Genomic DNA, 20,836 nt, shown 5'->3' with positions numbered 1-20,836 from the left:
AATAGGGGAATGTCTGTGCTAAGTACAGAATAGGAACCAAACAAAACTGCAGTGGATCGCAACAAGGTAGAGAAAAATAAAAACCTGTGCATTAAGAAGGCCAGAAAGAAAAAATACATCAGCACACAAACGGTGATTGTCGGGGTGCTGTGAATGGTTTTCATTTTTCTCCACACTTTTACTTTCCCAAATGTCTTCCATTATTAAACATTATTTTGAAGTTTAAAACATAATTTAGGGGGCTTCCCTGGTGGCGCAGTGGTTAAGAATCCGCCTGCCAGTGCAGGGGACACGGGTTCGAGCCCTGGTCCGGGAAGATCCCACATGCCGCGGAGCAACGAAGCCCATGCGCCACAACTACTGAGCCTGTGCTCTACAGCCCGCAAGCCACAACTACTGAGCCTGTGTGCCACAACTACTGAAGCCCACGTGCTTAGAGCCCGTGCTCCACAACAAGAGAAGCCACTGCAGTGAGAAGCCTGCGCACCGCAACGAAGAGTAGCCCCCACTCGCCGCAACTAGAAAAAGCCCGCGAGCAGCAACAAAGACCCAACACAGCCAAAAATAAATAAAAAATAAATTAATTAATTAAAAAAAACCCCTATAATTTAAACAGGGGTAATCTCTTCAACAGATAACAAACACAGGTATTGAGTGACCTTATGGAACCAGCAATGAACCTAAAAGCTGCTTTCACTGAAGAGAGGAAGATAAAGCATACAACGTAAATAAGAATAGTCCAATCTTAATAAACACTGGAAAACAAGAGATGCTGTAAGTCTTATGGATGAACTGGCACATGAGACGCTTCTGTGATGAGGACCACTGCTCTTCAGAGGAGGGAGGATGAGCTGGGAAGTGGGGCATGGAGGGACCCTGGGAGAGGGTGGGAGGAGTGGGGAGTCCATCAAAGCTGAGGGTACATGTCAGAAAAATAAACAGAGGTGGGAAAATAGGAACATTTGATTGGTGAAGGGTTACTGAGGGACTGGTCTAGAGAGTGGATACATCCAGAGGTGATCCAAGACAACCCATTAAGTTGTGGGAAGAAAGGAATAGAACTCCTATTTATGAATTTTTATCTTTAAGGGTATAAGTATTATTTGCTATATATGCTTTATAAGGTAAATTGGGTATCTTATATACAAATATATGCACATGTATACAACTTTACATGAGAGGGCAAGACCTTAGAAGCAAGAGTGTTTAATCTTCTGTACTTGGTATTGGGGTAGCACGTCCCTGCACCCCCAGCCCTGACATATTGACCCAAACATGGTCTGTCTTTTAAAATAAAAATTCATGGTAGTTAGGATTTGTGTCTATTTGGAATATATCTACAAGTTTTCGAGTCAACTAAGAACGCTACTGTGGGCAATCCTAGATATGGCCCTATTTTATTTCTCATGTAACACTATAAAAAGTCGTTTCTCTTCCTCTATCTCCTCCATCAGAATGCTTTTCAAATTTGTCTGCAGAAATGATGATAGAGCAGAAGGGAATAGATACTCTTATGGGTTGAATTGTGCTCCCCCAATCCCACCCCCCCCAACTCATATGTTGGAGTCCTGACCCCCAGTACCTCAGAATGTAACCTTATTTGGAAAAAGGATTGTTAATATGTAATTAGTTAAGATGAGGTCACACTGGAGTAGGGTGGGTCCCTAGTCTAATATGACTGGTGTCCTTATAAAAAGGGGAGATTTGGACATAGACATGCACGTCGGAGAATGCCATGTGAACATGAAGGCAGAGATTAGGGTGATGCGTGTATCAGCCAAGGAACACCAAAGCCTGTCAGCAAACCACCCAGAGCTGGGAGAGAGGCATGGAACAGATTTGCCATCATAGCGCTTAGAAGGAACCAAACCTGCTGATACCTTGATCCTGGGCCTCTAGCCTCCAATCCTATGAGACAATACATTTTTGTTGTTCTATGACACCCAGTTAGTGATACTTTGTTACAGCAGCCTTAGCAAACTGACACTGATACCAAGAAATTGTTTTTTCTTTCTCAAAGGCAATCTGGCAGCTCAGGTGAGTCAAAAACTAATTGAATTGTTGGTAATTGCTTGGCAAGACATAAGAATGCAGTGAGTTCTTTCATAATTAGGACTTTTTCATGGTTACAATCCTAGTACAGTTGTCATCACCTCCCCTGGGGCTGATTAATTCCTAAGAAGTAGCTTTCTCTGCCTGTCTCCCTTAAATGAGGTTAAGTGAAAGTGACCCACAAACTGTAGAGTATTACAGAGTGTTATAGAGAAATAGAGTGTGGTCAAGGGTGGCGACCAAGAGGGCAATTCTGGAGTCAGACTGTCTGGGTGTGAATCTCACACCGTAATTTGGTTTCTGTGTGATATGAGCAAAGTATTTAACCTCTCCATGCTTCAGTTTCCTCTTTTATAAGATGGAATGATAATAGTACCTATGTGGCAACAAAAGCAAAAATAAGCAAGTGGGACTACATCAAATTAAAAAGCTTCTATATGGCAAAGGCGACCATCAACAAAATGAAAAGGCAACCTATGGAATGGGAGAAAATATTTACAAGTCATAATCTGATAAGGGGTTAATATCTAAAATATATAAAGACCTCGTACAACTCAACAGCAAAAAACCAAACAATCCAATTAAAAAAATGGGCAGAAGATCTGAGTGGACATTTTTCCAAAGAAGACATACAGATAACCAACAGGTACATGAAAAGATGCTCAACATGACTAATCATCAGAGGAATGCAAATCAAAACCACAATGAGATAAAGACAAGAAATAATAAAGTGTTGGTGAGGAAGTGGAGAAAAGGGAACCCTGGTGCGCTGTTGGTGGGAATGTAAATTGGTGCAGTCACTATGGAAAATTGTTATGGCGGTTCCTCAAAAAACTAAAAATAGAACTATCATATGTTCTAGCAATTCCACTTCTGGGTATTTACCTGAAAAAAAAAAAAAAAGGAAACACTAACTCGAAAAGGTATATGCACCCCCATGTTCATTGCAGCATTATTTACAATAGTCAAGACATGGAAGCAACCAAATTGCTCATCAACAGATGAATGGATAAAGAATATGTGGTGTATGTATACATTAGAATATTATTTGGCCAAAGAAAGAATGAAATCTTGCCATTTGCAACATAATGGATGGACTTTGAGGGCATTATGCTAAGTGAAATAGGTAAGAAAAAGACAAATGCCATATGATCTCACTTATAGGTGGAATCTAAAAAAAAAACAAAACAAACCCAAGCTCATAGATTTGGAGAACAGACTGGTGGTTGCCAGAGGCTGGGTGGGGTGGGGTGGGGTGTGGTGAGGGTAAATGGGGTCAAAAGGTGAAAAAAAATAGTACCTACATCATAGGTTTGTTACGACAATTAACCCTTTCCCACTGCTACACATGATAAAAGAGCTGCAGTAAATTCTAGCTAAAGTACTTCTGTGTCTAGAGGAAAAAACAGTCTACTGCAGGAATCCTGCTTCCTCTTGGCTCTCCACCTCATCACACCTACCTGCCCGGGGCCGACGTACAAACAGGTTGCATTGTGGTGGCAGCCGCCAGCACTGGGCAGCAGGCAGGTGTTGATCTCTGAGCAATCCCTTCCGTCCCCCGTCCATCCCTGATGGCATACGCAGATGTGGGTTCCCCTGCCAGTTTTGATGCATTCTGCCTACAGGAGGAAAAGCAGCAGCAAAACCTCTGAAACCCCAGCCCAGCCGCAAGATTCCAAGTGCAAAGCAAGGATTTCCAGAGGTACGCTCAAGAAGCTTATATTCACATGGAGTGCAAAGGAAATGATTAAAACACACATTTGCATTAAGATCAGTGGAAAAGGTAAGATGACTTAAAGAACAAATTGGCTTGTTTTTGGCCAGCTAATGGCCACCGTCACTAACGTCACTGCCATTTATTGAGCCAGGGATTGTTCTGAATGTTTCGTAGGTGTAAGCCATCATCTTGAGGAAGGTACTGTGATTATCTCTATTTTACAGATAAGGAAACTGAGGCTCAGAGGAGGTAAGTGACTTGCCCAAGGTCACACAGCTGTAAAGAGGCATGAACCCAGGCCTGTATGATGCTTTAGCCCAAGCTCCTACCTGTACCAATTCCAGGCCTTTCAGGATGACCACACCAAGAAGCTGAAGGACAGAGTGAGAGGTGCAAGGTAAGTTGTCCAGATGAGGCTAAGTGGGTGGGGCTTGCCCAAGGGCAGTCTGGAGGGTTGGGCAAGGCATTTGCATCTGATTTCATCCTCAGAGCCAGAGGAAGTTCCCAAAGGGATTTCAGCAAGGGGGAAACATGATCTGATCCACTGGCTGTGGCTATAGCCAAGAGGAGCATCAGGGAGAGCAGTTATTAAACTGTGGGTAAGGAATGAAGGTGACCTTGGCCGGGTGGTGGTGGTGATATTCAGAAGGTATTAATGAAAGCAACAGTCAGTTTGGGCTATACCCCTGACACTAATAGAACTTAAGGCAAGTCACTTAAGGTCTCTGAGCCTCAGTTTCCTGATCAGTAAAATGGGGATAAACAACATCTGCTTCATTGGGTTGGTGGGAAGAGCAAATGAGATCAAATACATGAAAGTCACTTGTAAGCTGTAATGTCTGAATCAGAAGTTTATTACTAATGATCTCCAATATCTGATTCTTTGGCTGTGTTTTTAGAAGCCCAATACCCCTGCACATGTGAACCTGGGGCTCCCCCAGCACACGTGGACTTAGGAATTGGAGGCTCACAGAAGGTACCTGGCACCATCTTTAAAATGCAGGGTTCAAGCAAATGTGCCTCATGCGATGAAGTCATCTGACACTGCCTTTTGGAAGGTCTTCCCTCAGGATTTCCTAAAAAACCTGGCAGCTTGGAAATAAAGACCAACACTCACATTGCGGCTGCAGCCCCCTCGGGTTAACCCCGAACAAGGGTCCATCTCTGAACAGAGGCTTCCGTCCCCTTCATACCCTGCTTTGCAAACACAGCTGCAAAGAAGAGTGAGCGCACAAAGTCAGCCCTAGAAATATAAGCACCAACCATCCCACCCCTCCCCAAGAAGACCAGCCAGCCAGGGGTGAACGTGTTCATGGCCAGGTGGCTTGGCGCTTTGCCCTTGTCGGGGGAGCCATGTACCATGGTGGCCACCAGCACTCCTGGGTCTGCAGTCAGACACACCTGGGTAGGTATCCAGGCCCTACCTCTTAGCAGTTGTGTGACCCTGAGCGAGTCCCTTAACCTCTGGGAGACTGTTTCCTTACCTGGAAAATGGGTCTAACATCTCCCTCATAAAGCTGTGGTATAGAGTGAATGCACATGGGGCGTTCAGCAGGGCACTTGCTCACACTTGCACCTTCTCAGGCTCGACATTGGGCAGCTTTTCTGTTCTTACAGGGCTGGAATCTGTCTCTTTATACCTCAAGTCATTATCTCTGGTTCAGCAGAGAACGACGCTCTCTTCTGTGTGGCAGTTCAGTGATTTGAACATGACGATCAGGTGAGACCTCCCCTCTCTCCATTCTCTGATCTCTCAGATGTTCTTTTTTTTAGAGCACAACATTCTCAGGTGCCTGATTCCATGATCCGTCCGTCATGCCCTCAGACACTCCTCTCAAAATTCTCCACCTTGAAACTTTAGCTATTAAATAGGACCATTCATTCATTCATTTGTTTGGTCAACCAGTATTTATTGAGTGCCCTGTGATAGGTGCTGGGACACCTATCACACCCCCATGTCACTATTGCAAATTCAGTCATATGTGATTCACAAAACTCTAAATAAAATTATTTTTCGTGCATCAAGAATCCTAGAGGAAATAAATACTTTAGGTGGTCCCCAAATGAAGAAATAGATGGATCTGTTTCAACACTGATTTACCTAAGTTTATATAGTAAATACAGACCCACGTTGATGATCCTCTGTGGGTGATTAGAGTTTTTAAAATTTATTTATTGTTTATTTTTTTATTTTTTTCTGGCCGTGCCTCATGGCTTGCAGTATCTTAGTTTCTGACCAGGGATTGAACCTAGGCCCCAGCAGTGAGAGCGCCGAGTCCTAACCACTGGACCGCCAGGGAGTTCTCTTAAGAGGTTTTAAGGGCAATTTTGGTGACTTGTGACCTTCGCCTTATGCACTGATGTATATACTAACTCCTTAGGAAGATGCATTTCTATTGTACCACCACGGAAGAGCAAAGTCAGTCTCTGCCCCATGCTTCCTGCAGACTGGTGGGGGAGATAGATCACAAACAGGTAAGCAAATGATTAGGTAATTACAAATTAAGAAAAGTGCTGCAAAAATAAGGCTAAGAATTCTACATGATGTCTGCATTTCTCAGGATATTTTTTGCATGGTTACTGCCTTTGAACCAGATATTCCCAGAGAGGAAAATTTCCTCTGACATATTCCCCCCAAGCCCACTGCATATGTTAGATAGCATTAAGAAAACAAATGGTGATCCAGTGACCAACGATCCAATTTCTTGTAAGATGCCTTTAACAGGGGAGTAGTTATTAATGACCTTAGGAAGTAAAGGCATTTTTAAAGCGTTGGAAAGTTGGTGGGCAAATCTTCATTTCTTTCACATGAGTGATGGTAATAATTGCAGTTTCCACGACTGAACACCTATGATGTACTAGCCCTGGGGCTGGATGATTTGGCATTCAGTTCTTCTAATCTCCACAACTGCCCTGCTAGGTAGGCAACATCACCCTTATTGTAGTGATGACAAGAGTGAGGCTCAGATAGGTTAAGTAACTGCCCAAGGTCACACAGCTGGTAAGTTTCAAAGCAGGGAATGCTGCAAACTTTGAACCCAGCTCAGTCTGAGGTTTTTTCCACAAAAGCCATGCTGGCAGCTGAAGAGGACAGGTCTTAGTTTATGAAGAGTTTAGATATGGGTTGGGTGTGTCTACAGGTAACACAGTGGCCATGGGCCGTTAAGGATGGCAACACCCCCGCCCCGACCGGCCTACCTTGCTGTCCCATTGCTGTATTCGCAGGTGGCATGGATGTGACAGAACTGCACGTAGGGCCCGCAGGCTGAGGTCTGCTTGTGGCAGAATCTCCCGGCGGAGCCGTCCCTGCAGGTGCCGGGGTGACAGGCGCCGTCACTGTCGATTCTGTTGTCACACGTTCCGAAACTGCACAGACACCCTGGAAGGGAAGGAAGAGGGCCGTTCAGGGCTTGGGGACAAGATTAGCAATGCGCACATGGGTCATGGAGGACAGGGCCCCCTCCCCTCACCCCCCACTCACTCCTGTTGGTGCAGAACCCGGGGCCGAGATGCGGAAGGCCCTGGACGCTGTTTCTCAGCGTCTTTCTCATGTGCCAGGACAGCTCTCGGTGAGAAGAGCGTGGTCTTCGGGATGCTTTGTGTGTCTGTGCGTGGGGTGCAGGGGGAGGGTGGGTTGTGATGGTGTGAAAGAGGCCAAGGAGCTCAATTTTCACCTACTTCATGGTAGGAGAGTTTAGTCTGGAAATTTCTCACCTTTTCCTGAAGACATTCTGGAAGTGATTTCTCCTGCCGGCACAGCCTCTGATGTGTGGCTTACATATTTGCTCTTCCCCCTCCATCACAGCAAACCAATGCTGACTCATGCCCAATATTTGCACACTGACCTTGTTCTAGGCATTGGGCCAGCCTTTAACCTGTACCCTCTCATTCATAGTCACCAGCCTCAGGAGATAGGTATCAATACTTTTACCATCCCCATTTTCCAGATGAGGAAACTGAGGCCCAGAGAGGTAAAACAAATTGCCTGACTTGCTGGCAAGTTCCCAAACAGGGACTTGAACTCAGACCTTCAAATTCCATTTCCGTTAGTGACCATGAGTAACCAGTAGATCAGTATATCGCCTGGCATTTCCACTGTCTGTTATCATCTTAAACTTTAGTTGCTAACTTTGCTTTTGATTACAGGTATTTAAAAGTTGCAACGTGAGCCAGCTTATCAGACTCAGGCTCCTCTGCATGTGGAAGTGAAAAGAAGAACATTCTGGAGACTCTCAAAGTCAGGTGGCAAGGATTTGGGGGCTTGAATGTGATCAGAAATGCAGGAATCTGTGGTTTTGCCCCAGAAGGGATGGATGGGAAAGGGATTTGTGCGGGAGCTTGGAGCCAGCATCCAGGAAAGAGAAACACAGCGAGGGCTGGCAAAGCACAGCTAGATTTAAAACAAAGGAAACTTTTCATAAACTTTTAAGAACGTCAGGGCTTGGTTAGCAAGGAACAAGATCCCAGAATGAAGAGAAAGATCCCCTGCGTGAGGTGGTGGGCAGCAACAGACTTGGACAAGAGTCTTTGGAGCAGGAAGCCACCACTTCTGCCCCAGCCTTGGCGTCGTGACTACTAGCCTCATAAAAATGCCTATGTCAACAGGCTTTGGAATAAACCCCTATTTTTTTCCCCTGAGAAACCTTATTTGGCAAAAAGAGCATTGGACTAGATCAGCAGCCCCAAATCTGCTGGGCTCTGGTGTCCCATCCGTCTTGAGAGGTAGCCTTGAAGATCAGACAAGGTAAGAGAGGAGAGGGGTGGTGTGTTTTGTAACAGATGAGTGGAGTTAGTAGTGATAGTAACAAGAATGGCTTCATTTATTGATTATTTGCTAGGTGCACGCTCTGGGCTAAAGTCCAAAATTATGATCTAACTTAATCAACAACCTATGAAGTGGGTACCACTATTGTCTTCATTTTATAAATGGGGAAGTGAAGCTTCAATGAGAGATTTTTTTCTAAGGTCATAGAGCCAGTAAGTTGCAGAGTGAAGATTTAACTTCAGGTTGGTTTGACTCCACAGCAAGCTCTGATCTGTTCATTGTTTTTCTGTCAAGTTCTAAGCTTAGCTTAGATAGATGTATATTTCTACCTATGTACTTACATAGTCACATGGTGTTATTTTTAAGAACATAATGCGTTTTCTAAGATTATATGACTGCATTTTTTGTTTTCAATGCCTAGTGTTGTGGAACTTTCTACATGTTCTATGAGCTTCTGGACATTTACATCACTGAACTTAGCATAACAGCAACAGTACCAACAATAATAGATAATAATAACAATAATAGATAATAATAACAATAATAGATAATAATATTGGTAGTGCATACTAGGTGCTAGGCATTGTTCTAAGGCAAGTGCTTTCCATTTATAACTTGTACTAACCTGACGAGGTAGTTACTATTATTATCCCCATTTTACAGATGAGGAAATTGAGGCCTAGAGAGGTGTAGTAACTAACCCAAGGTCGCACATTTAGCAAAGGGAGGAGCGGATGGAAGAGGACTGCTTGAAAGATGGGGAGTCTGTTTTCTGATATGGAGCCCACGATCACTTCAGGTATGTGAGGAAACCCTAAAAGACTGGTTTTCAGAGTGTGGTCTTGGGCCAGCAGTGTTGACATCTCAAGGAACTTGTCAGAGATGCAAATCCTCAGGTACCACCCAGGCCTCCTATCTCAAAGCTCTGTGAGTGGGGCCCAGCAGTCTGGCATGTGCACTGTTTGGGACCCAAGTGCTTAAGGAATACCCTGTGATAAGGGCATCCACCAAGCCGAGGGGCACCTGATACCAGCACTGCAGTGCTGCAGGGACCCTGCAGGGACCCCGGGTGAGGAGCACACGGCAGCTCAGGAAGCGACACTTACTTTTGTTACACCGAGGTCCGTATTTATTGGGGTCCGAGCAGAACTGACACTGGGAGCCCTGGAAGCCATCCTGGCAAACGCATGTCCCATTGCCGTCGAGGCCGTCGGCGCACTGCAAATAAAGGCAGGGCCCCTGGCCGTCAGGGCAACACGCGCCCCCCCGGCAAGGAGTCCCAGATGCTTTCGTTTCCTGGCCTGCTTCTTTGACTCAGATTCAATTCTGCTTGAAATGACTCTTTGGGACCCCTTGTGGAAAGTGGAGTTGCGGGTATCGGGTAGGAAGCTAAGACAGTAACCTATGGGTGCCCCGAGCCAGGATTCAGAGCTTCACAGGAAGTCATTTGGTGGGGGGTGGGGGGGTGTCACAGTGGTGAAATGGAACCTCTAAACAATGCTTAAGGAGCAGCCCGATAAACCACTGACCTTCAGAATGAAGGCAGGCCTTTCTCTCCAAATGCGCACATGCTCAGCTATGTGACTCCAAACGGCAGTGTTTTTCCCTTCAGTGTGGGCATTTTACCCCTCATCTCCCCAGCTATTTCAAGGTTAGATTTGTACTGACTGACACGTATCAGAATTGGGCTTGGGTCCCGGACCACCCAGGTACAGTAGTTAATTTGTAGCAGCTTCGCCCTATTCCCCTGGCCTGTGTGGTGTCCCCACTTGGTGGTCATGCAGTTTTTCCTTCCCCTTGAAAGAGGCATATTTTTGATGTGGATTTCTTATCTGTGCAGATCCATAATTTCCCCATATGAACCACAGCTACTATTACCTTTGTATGTTTAGCCCTGGCCTCCACGCTAGATGAGTTAAGTTTTGGCTCTTACATTTCATAGGTTTTGCAGATGGGCTAAAAAAAGCATTCAGGACTTCCCTGGGGGTCCAGTGGTAAAGAATCCGCCTTCCAATGCAGGGGACGTGGGTTCGATCCCTGGTCCAGGAACTAAGATCCCATATGCGGTGGGGCAACTAAGCCCGCGCGCCACAACTACTGAGCTTGCGCACCTCAGCTAGAGAGCCTGTGTGCCACAAACTAGAGCCCACGCGCCGGGGAGCCTGAGTGCCACAACTAGAGAGAGAAAACCTGCACGCCACAGCTAGAGTGAAACCCATGCGCTGCAATGAAGATCCCAAGTGCCGCAACTAAGACCCGAGGCAGCCAAAAAAAAAAAAAAATCTTAAAAAAAGCATTCACTGGGCAGCGCTTTTTTTTTTTCCTTAAGGATAGTAAAATCTTGGCCCTAAAAAAACTTGGAGATCAATGCAGGCCAATCCTGCTATCTCCCACAAGAGGAAACTGGGGTCCAGAGAGCCTTGCTGAGTTGCTCAAAGTCATGCCATCAGCAGTAGGAAAGCAGACCAGAAGCGACATCACCGGACACCCTGCCCCCTGCCACTCCCCCAGGCAAAATTCCTTCTCCTGCAGACACCCTCTCTTCTTTTAGCAACTGATCTGTTTCTTTTACTCCCCGGGAACAGTGACTGGCATTGTATCATTTCTTGGTTTAGGGGTTTTAAAAATTATTTTTCGACTTAACACAGGTCAACCTCAGCATTCGTGAAAAAAGTCAGCCTCAGTCTGTATCACCTGCCCATTCCCGGAGCACGGATTCGAGAAGCCTCCTGGACACTGGTTGCAGTCGGGCCCGTAGAAGCCGTTGCAGCACTTTGGTATCTGAGAAACAAAATGTGTGTCGCCTTGTGGAATCCCAGGCAGCGTGCCAGGTCCTCAAAGGAAATATCAACGCATTTTAATCTCCGTTGCGATCACAAACAGCATCAGTCCCCTCCCACCCTCAGGAGCAGGACTTGTTCTCTTGCAGGTGATGGCGTGGCTCGTGCTCAGTCACCTGTTCACCACAGATCTCCTGAGGGCCGCCCCGGGCTGCTGGCTTGGCCCTGGCCCTGTGACAGCAAGACAGATAAAGGCTTGTGCTCATGGAGCCCGTGTTCTATCTAGTCAGGGAAGAGATGATAAATTAAACATGATGGGAACCATGGGATGAAGGGACACAGGGAGGGGGTGACCTGGCTGCCATGTGGGGACTCTGCCCTTCCCTTCCTTTGCAAGAAGACATGGTCAAGGCCCCATGGCTAACCTGTGACTCACAGACCCTGGGGCCCAAGAGCTGCCCAGCCCTGCGGGCTTCCGTGCAGGCCTTGGTGGCCTGGATAAGGGCCCCGGCCACACACAAGCCTCACCTTCACGGTGGCATTACAGTATCTGGCACAGCCATTCTTCAGGCTCCTGATTCGGCCAGTGTAGACACATTTGCGTATGAAGAGTGTCTGGAAGAAAGCCAATGGGGAAGAGCATCGCAGTCTGCATTTTGAGGTCCTCTGGGCATGACTCGGCTTCTACAGACACTAGACAATCTACTTCTGTTTTACTGTCAGCGCCAGGAAAGAGTGCTAGAGCACACAGCACACACAGAGCCCAGGCAGAGCTGTCACCCTGTTAAGCCTCTGTTTCCTTGTTGGAAGAATACAGGCCAGGGTTTGCACGACGCAGGGCATATGTACCTTTCCGTCCCTTCTCGTGCCCTGGAAGACATTGTTAATCAATCAGGGAACACGTTCCTGTGCATTCAGGATGTGGCTTAGCCTCCCCTTCCAATTAATAACCATCCCTAACCACTTCCTATATAGAAATTTTGGAGCAATTAGAGATTTTCCTCCTAATTTGTACAAAGATCCACCAAAAAAATTGTGAGAGTCTGAGTTTTCCTCTTGGGAATTGTGGGGTATAGGGGCAGATTTCTTTCTATTCTCTAACCTCTGATACCCAATCAGAATTACGGAGAACTACCATTTGTTGAGAACCTACTAGAGTCAGACACATTGCCTGTATGAGGTCATCAATCTTCAACTCCATGTGGATATTTCTCATCCCTTTTTTATAGATGAGGAAACTGAGGCCCAGACAGGTTAAATCCTTTTTCTTAAGAACACTGATAGTAAGTGGCAGGTCGAGAGAATGGCTCTTACCACCTACTAACTTTAGGATCTCAGAGGCAAGTCATGCTGTCTGGTGGGCCTCAGCTGCCTAATCTGTGAAATAGGACAAAAATGCTGATCTCAAGTTTTGCGCTGAGCACTTAGTCCATGGCTCAAATTTTATGTTAGATAAAAACTGATATGGAGGTACTCCTTCATCTTAGGCTTCTACTTAAAAAGAGAGCAGTGAAAACCATGGGCAGTAAAATCCTAAAATCTTAAATGTCTAAAGGAATTCTGAGGTCGATGAGGAAGGACTATTCAACCCCCTTGTCGGCTGTCAGGATAATTAGCCAAGTATAGACCATGGGAGCCTGGGACGGGCAGTTTAGGGGTTCTCTTGGCTCTGACCCATGTGTCTCATTTTTTCCTTTCCTCTCTCCCTCCTCCTTCCTTGGGCTGAGGCAATGTAGGATCATGGTCTGCGTGTACCAGCTGTGTGACCTTGTGGGAGGGCTTTTATGTTTCCTCGCCTTAGTTCCCAGGTTACAGTCTGGTTATAACGTGCCCCCCTCGTAGGTTTGCTGCACGATGCACTTAGAACAATGTCTGGCACACAACACTCACTGGGATGCCAGTCACCATGGTTTCCTCTTCCCTCCTCCCTCTCCATATCCCCTGGTTGACAGCATCCTGCAGGACTCAGGGGTGATGGCTTTACTGAGCAAAATAAATAACTGAACACCTGTGCCTATTTAATGTTAATGTTTTTCTTTATGAAATGCTCCACAATAGGATGGTGTTAAAAAACTCATCACCTTCTTTAACAGCGATCTATTCTAGTGTGGAATGAACTGGCTGGTTGGGAAGTTCTTTCTCAGGATGAACTGAGAGGCAGGAACTTCTATCGTCAATTTTACCTTAGAACACGTTGCTTTTGCTACCAGTAGAGTACTTACTTGGCATGTCAATGATGCCAAGAAAAATGATCTGTTTTCCTTTTTAGATTAGAGCTTCTCAAGACCAAAACAAAACAAAACAATATCTTATTCATCTTCATGCTCCCTGAACCAGATCTATAATCCTCAGTAGATGTGTGCAGAATTCTATCAAGCTTGACAAGGTTCTGATGGTCCTAGTGTCATTTTTCTTGATATTTCTTGTATTTCTCTCCAGAATGATGCTTGGGGAGAGCAGGTACAAATGAAGGGTAGCAGAACATGCCACACCTGGATGTGCCACTTTGGCATATGGATTATTTTGCGCTAAAGGCGCTTGAAAAATAGCAGATGCAAAAACAAAAAACAAAAAAAGTTGTATAAGTTTAAGATGAACCACATGGTAATAATGATTTGATGTAGGTATATATTGTGAAATATATTTCACATTTTAGTTACTTTTCCACAGTTACCTGTCTTTGCTCAACACACTATATAAACACTTGGGTTTTGCTGTTTCTCCAGGTCTTCATTCTCCTGTGGGAAGCTCTTATGTATGTGTAAAAACCTGTGCTTTTCTCCTGTCTTATGTCTTATGTCAACTTAATTCTCAGGCCCAGCCAGAGACTGCAAGAGGGTGAGGGTGAAGCTTTGCCTCTCTTATGCAAACACTGGATTTTATTTCATAGGGCAAGTAGAGAGGGAACATTTACTGAGTGGCTATTTGATTTAGGCATTGCACTTGGAGTTTTATCTGTGCTAATCCTGCGGCTGCTAGTGGTGGTGTTATTATTATTATTCTTACTATTTGCGGATAAGAAAATTAGAGTAAATATGTGAAGCAACTTACCTTGGATAAATGAGCAAGGACTCAAACACAGATCTGTGGGCTATCTTTCTACCATCCCCCCAGATATAGTAGGCTAAGAGCTAACCTTATGCTACCCCAGTTGGAATGAATATCTTTTAAGAGGGGAAGATGGAAAGGATGAGAAACCACACCAGTGGGGTTGCTTGGGTGACGTGTGCTTCCCTGAAGCTGTCACACTCACTGTGGGCTCAGAGTCGGCAGGACATTTGCTCCAATACACCAGGGAACAGCTCACACAAGTGCCCTGGAAGGAAAGACTGCAGGTGAGTACAGGCGTCCCTGTAAGAGGGAGTGGCAGGCCATGTGTCTGGCCTCATGCATCCTCCCGGTGAAGGGGTCCCACTAGTGTACCACTCTTGGCCTCTCTCCCCGCCCCTACTGCCTCCTCACCAGAGAGAAGGAATTCGGGAGAAGGAAGTGGGCCTGCTCAGAGCAGCCCCTTCCTCATCCTCTGCCAGGGTCAGACAGGCCTCAGGCTTCTGGTCGACCCTCGGCCGTGTAGAGAGGCACCTGCCACTGAGGGGACACTGCAGTTGCCCACCTGTGCCAGGGATGTAGTACTAGCATTGGCCACACACTCAAGTCCCTGTTCTCCAATTAGCTTAGCAGTAACGAGGCTGAACATTGAATCTCTGCCTTTCAGTCTCCTGGGCTTCTTCCTCCATTGGTTCTAAATTCAGGAGGAAGAAAAGGGGTGTGTGCCTCCAAATCTCTCCAGATCCATTCTCTGACCTTCTCTACTGTGTTCTGTGCTCCAGCAGGTGAACCCTGAAGGATGGTCTCTTGGGGCCCCTTGCCAGTTTCCAACTGGTCTTGGTGAGGTGCCAGCAGGATATTGGTGGGTAGGAGGAGAACAAGGTCAAGGTATTTCTTTCCTGCTCCCTCTCTGCTCGAGCACCGTTCCTACAGCTCCTGATGGATACCTCTTCTTCCATCCTCCCCACTCTCACTGGGTTCAGGTAACTCCAGCCCCTCCCCACCCTTGACTCTCTGGTGGTAATGGTTTCGTGCCAGTGCTTCTCCTTGGATGCCCCAGCATCATGTGCTTGCTTCCTCAGCCCTGCCCACCCCTCTGTAGCAGCTTCTTCATTAAAGTCTCTTAATTTGAACCCTTGGAATAAATTCTGCTTCCTGCAGGGACCCTATCTAGTACAGAGACTTATTAATTAAGCCTCTAAAATTCAAACATACATTCCCAAAGGCAGCTATGGGTTCAGCCTGCTGAAAACTGAGACTTCTAGAAGAGATCAGCTGCTCCTACTGTTTACTAGTTCTCAATAGTTTCCAGAGAAAACATTTGTACTTTTAACAGACTTAATGGAAACCACCCTAAACCACACAGAGCAGACTGATTTGACTTTAAACCCAGAGAAAATAGTAAAAGAAGACCTCAGTCTAAGGCAGCTATTGGGAAGCCCTTCTTATTTAACCAAAATTCTTTTGGTTGTGGCTCAAACCCACATCTTAATTCTTTTCTTTGGGGAGATGGAGAACAAGTTCTTGAACGACCTGCAGAAAAGACTCAATAGGAGTCAATAATTAGACTTGTTCAGAGCTCCCCCCACCAACCCCCAAGCAGCTGCCATTCAAGTTCAGGGAAGGAAGTCTGGAGGACAAGGGCAGCCCTAACTCCCTGCCTTGTTGCAGGGTTGCTCTGTTCCTGGTTGTTCAAAATCTTGTTGAAATTTAGTTGCTCTGGTTAAAACCAGCTGAGCCAAAAAGTTGCAATGGAAACAGGAAACCTTGATTTTGGACTGCTGGCTTCCAGAACTGTGAGAGAACACATTTTTGTTGCTTTAAGCCACTTAGTCTGTGGTAACTTGTTATGGCAGCTCTAGAAAACGAATATACCAGGGTAGCAACTATCAATTTGGAAATTCCCCCAGGAACTTTGGTTCACGTTTGATGAGATACGACCTCAGACCCTCCTGCCTCTTCACAAAGACGGAAAGGGCTTCCCAACGAGGCTCAAGTGTGAAACTATCTTCGTCAGCTCCCTCAAAATTGTGAGGAGAGAAGTGTCTGCTCTGTGGGGCTGTTTAGGGTCCTCACTGAGCTTCCTAGTTTTCTTACCAGTTTCATCTCTCTCTTTGTTTCATCACATCGGTGGGGCAGGATTGGGACGATGGAGGGAGGAATAAGGACTCCAGTCAGCGTGTAAATCCGGCCGTTTTTGGCAACGACCTCCATTTCTTCCATTGCCACGTCATTTGCCAGAATTTGTCCCTGGAAGGAAGCAATGGCATCTTTCATCTTTCTGTACTGAGGAGCACCAGAGGTCCCCAGGCAGAGCTGAATGGTGGCGACCTCTCGAAAGAGCCTTCAACTTCACTTAACTTTCCACTGAGTGGAAGATTGTGATGAGAAGGGCTTGGCTGACAGGGAAAGATGAATCTGTTGAATGAATTCTTGACTGACTCCAAGCAAGGATGTCCTTGCGGAAATGGTCCTTGCCGGTGCCGGACTGGGGAAGAGGCGTAACTATTCCAGCTCTGCAATATGTTTGCTATTGACCTTGGGCAAACTGTTTTACCCCTGTGGTGAAATGGGGACCCGTTCTTTCAGATACATTTAGTGGCCTTGTACCAGACTCTGCTTTAGGGTCTGGGGAGATATCAGGGAACAAACCCAGACAAGTTCCTGCTTATGTTGTAGGCGAGGGAGCAGAAAACGAACAAATCAGCAAAGAATTCTGATCTCTACTTTCCTCCCAAATCTGCTCCCCCGGCAATATTAATGGCAGCACCATCCTTCTGGGGGCTCCAATCAGAAGCTCAGGAGTCATCTTTGGCTTCCTCCTTCCTCATCCCCCATCCAGTCTATCAGCACCTTCTGTTGGTCTGCCTTTCAAAATACCTTCAGAATTCAACCACTTCTTACCATGTCTCTGCTACCACCCTGCTCTGAGTCACCATCATTCTTTTTTTTTACATTAAAAAATTTTTTTTATACCATTTCTAAAGGTTACTTTCCATTTACAGTTATTAGAAAATATTGGCTCTATGCCCCGTGTTGTACAATACTTCCTTGAGCCTACCTTATACCTCAGCCTGTCTCCCCACTAGTCGCCATCATTCTTCTCTGAGTTATTACATTCACCTCCCAACCAGTCTCCCAAAACGTATGTCTGATCATGTCATTCCACTGCCCAAAATCCTCTAATGGCTTTTTATCTCATTCAAAGTAAGAACCTACATCCTGGCCCCAAGTTCTTAGGCCATGTGTGACCTGACCCCACCTCTCCTTCTCCCTCCTACCGCCTTGCCCTCCTCCTACCTCTCTCCTTGCCTCCCTCTGCTCTGGCCCCGAGGACCTTGCTGTTCCTCAACCCGATCACCATGCGCCTTGCTTCGCACCTTTGCACTTTCTGTTTCCTGTCTCTGGAATGCTCTTTCCCCAGCTATTCACATTGCCTGTTCCTTCATTTCCATCAGGTCTTTGCTCACCTATTTTCTTCTCCATGAGGATTTCTTAGACACTTTATCTAAAACATCAGCCCCACTCCCACTTTCTAGTTCCCATCCTTGCTTTGCTGTTTTTTGCCTCAGCGCATACTACTCTCTGATATATGATATATTTAACTCACTTATTATCTATTGTCCTATGTACTAGAACGAAAGTTCCACGCAACCAGGGACTTTTATCTGTTTGCTTACTGGTCCAACCTTGAGGGCCTAGAATGGTGTCTGACACATCTGAGGCACTCAACAGAAACTTGCTGAGAGAATTCCCTGGTAGTCCAGTGGTTAGGACTCAGTGCTTTCATGGCTGTGGGCCTGGGTTCAATCCCTGGTTGGGGAACTAAGATCCCACAAGCTGTGCAGCTTGGCCAAAAACACAAAACAAAACAAACAAATAAAACCAAAACAAACAGGAACTTGCTGAAAGGATGACAGGGCACATCATCACCATCCACAGTGAATCAACAGGAGACATAATCTCTATGCTGCCATATTTCTGCTGATATTACAACCCTGAGGAGTTAGCAGAATAATACTTTGAGTTTACTACATAAACTCAAAGTTTGAGTTTCTTATATAAATCATGTTCCCTCCCACCTCAGGGTCTTTGCACCTGCTCTCCCTTCTGCCTGGAACTCTCTCCTACTCATCTCTGCCCAAGTTCACATTACTCATCCTTTCAAGCTTGGCCAAAGCATCATCTCCTGACTGAGGATTTCTAGATTCCCAGATCTGCTTGGCCTCCTTCTGCTGTGAGCCCCCACAGCCCTCTTAACTTCCTCTTGGGGCCCCTGTTTATAACTGTAATTAAATAATTAACTGGTCACTAATTAGTTGCTTAAAGTTGTTTTCCTTGCTGGGATGTAAGCCTGTTTTTTTCACTGCTTTATTCTTGGCTTCTAGTTCAGACTCACACATGGAATTGCTCAGCAGGTATTTGCTGAAAGACATAACAAATGAATGAAATAATCATAAAGAGTTGAAGCCCGTGAATTAGCGTCGAGGTAGGATAACCCGATGAACAATCATAAGCAGAGAAAAATGCATTTGAGCAATGACGTCAGCAGTAGAGTTTTCACCTACGTTGTCGGTCGTGTTAAACCGTATGATCTGGTTGGCCATGCTCCTAATGTGAGGGGTCGAAATGAGGGCAGCCACTTCTAGCTGCAAGAACAAGAGAACAATAGAGACACTGAGAGCGGCACCCAAATCCTCACTGGAAAAAATAGCTTGAAAGCTTCTGAAATAAGTGACAGGAGCTTTGAGGTCACGAGTTTTTGTGGCTTGGAAGATTTCTTTGATGACAGGCTCATTATTCACTGCTCAGCGTGTGCTCAGAGCACCAGATAAAGAACAACTGTCACACGTTCTCTAGCACTAAAATATTGGAATTTAAGGTCAGGTATCTTGAAAACAAGGAAAAAATACCACAGAAAAGTGGGGCTGACCTGGGTGAACGGGACAATATGGTATCTGACGAGTTCCAGAAGTTTCCGAGATCCCTGCAATGGAATCAAAATACTTCTTTAGTCACTGAGGAAAACACAGATTTCCCTCTCTTGTTCAGACTTCCTCAAATGACTTTGGACACTTGGTCAAGAAAAACAAATGGCCCATAATCTCTTTACTGGGAAGTCCAGGGTGAGAAAAGCCCCCTCCCCCAAATAGCTAACATTCACCAAATTTTTACTTTATGGCAGGGGCTATACTGAAAACATTATATGCACATCTCATTTAAGCCTCCCAACAGCCCTGTGAGGTGGGGATACTATTGACTCATTACATGTGTGCTAACACTGAGTTTTAAAGCCATGTCCAAGGTCACAAAGCTAACTTAGGATACAAGCCGAAGAAGTAACTCAAGCTCTCAGTCACCTTGCTCCATCACCTCTCTCCATGTCTAAGGCTACATTCCAGGTCTTCTAAGACAGCCTCAGTTTATGATTCTGTTTCACTCTCTCTAAATAACCATGTGCTTGTTAGACCATGTACTGGTTATTTAGGAACATACAGTCCTTGTTAGGAATATCTGGCCAGGACTCTTTCTCCTTCTGTGTTCTCGTGGTACATGTTCATCTCGCCATCAAGGTCCTTTCCAGGGTTTCTCCTGCTTCAGGAAACAGAAGCAGCAGTGGAGAAAAAAGAGAGTCTTGGGACCCTAAGCAGGATGAGCAGTCCCCATATGGGTGCCCTGGAGACAGTGTACGGAATTGAGGAGCACAGGACCGCTCTTCCTGGTGGAAGAAGGCAGCAGCAGTGGCGGGCGGCTGTGGTATGTCTGTAATCTCCCAGCTGAATCAGAGCTGGGGTTACAAGCTTTGAAGCGCTGAATTCTGCTGCTTCAGTGGCACTGCCACGGTTACTCTATCTTGGAAAGGTGAAGGATGACAAATTAAGATCATAATAACCTCCAAGAGGCTGACCATGTTAGGGACATGTTCCAACAGCATGAGGTCCCAGGTGGAGAGAAAGCCCTGCCGAACCTGAGTTCCATTCACTCAGACCCCTCTCTGCATTCCCCCTTGGCCCCTATGCCAGGGGGAATTACCTGTAAGTAGAGTGACCACACATCCTGGTTTGTCTAGTACAACCCTGGCTTTTATACCTATCATCCTGGCAGCACCATTCACTCTCAGAAGTGTCCTGGTGTGGACACTCGTCAGGCCACCATATCTATACATCAATAGCATTATGTGCAGGGCAAGGTTACCAATAAGAATGTTGAAGTTGACCACCAGTTGGCCAGCCCTGGAAGTGACAGTTTCTGTAGCTCTGGTTCTGTTACCATGAGACTCTGAGCAAATCACTTAGCCTCTGTGTCTTAACTTCCCCTTACAGCTACTTTATGGTACCCAGAAGTGAGGACTTGCAGGCAGAAGCAATGCCATTACACGTTTGGATGCTAAGTGGCAGAAAGGGTGGGAAAAAGTGGGGACCGCTGGAAAATATCAGACAAAAGTAGACTGCAAACTCCCAGAAGGCAGGGACT

General features: G+C 45.9%; 1 protein-coding gene across 1 annotated transcript in view; it reads right to left on the bottom strand.

Annotated features, from left to right (window-relative positions):
* STAB2 (stabilin 2) overlaps positions 1 to 20,836 on the bottom strand; it is a 157,943-nt gene that overhangs the window by 76,452 nt on the left and 60,655 nt on the right. The window contains exons 16-25 of the mRNA XM_059936774.1: positions 19,296 to 19,349; positions 18,931 to 19,011; positions 16,460 to 16,612; positions 14,568 to 14,630; positions 11,843 to 11,929; positions 11,229 to 11,315; positions 9,641 to 9,752; positions 6,968 to 7,148; positions 4,887 to 4,980; positions 3,513 to 3,671 (exon numbers count right to left, since the gene is read on the bottom strand). Of these exons, the coding sequence (XP_059792757.1) occupies positions 3,513 to 3,671; positions 4,887 to 4,980; positions 6,968 to 7,148; positions 9,641 to 9,752; positions 11,229 to 11,315; positions 11,843 to 11,929; positions 14,568 to 14,630; positions 16,460 to 16,612; positions 18,931 to 19,011; positions 19,296 to 19,349 (1,071 nt within the window). The remainder of the gene's footprint in view (positions 1 to 3,512; positions 3,672 to 4,886; positions 4,981 to 6,967; positions 7,149 to 9,640; positions 9,753 to 11,228; positions 11,316 to 11,842; positions 11,930 to 14,567; positions 14,631 to 16,459; positions 16,613 to 18,930; positions 19,012 to 19,295; positions 19,350 to 20,836) is intronic.

This window comes from Balaenoptera ricei, chromosome 10 (genome assembly GCF_028023285.1).
Source record: "Balaenoptera ricei isolate mBalRic1 chromosome 10, mBalRic1.hap2, whole genome shotgun sequence".
NCBI classification, from domain to species: domain Eukaryota; kingdom Metazoa; phylum Chordata; class Mammalia; order Artiodactyla; family Balaenopteridae; genus Balaenoptera; species Balaenoptera ricei.
Note: the sequence above shows the minus strand (reverse complement) of the source record. Positions and strands in the feature narration are given on the sequence as shown.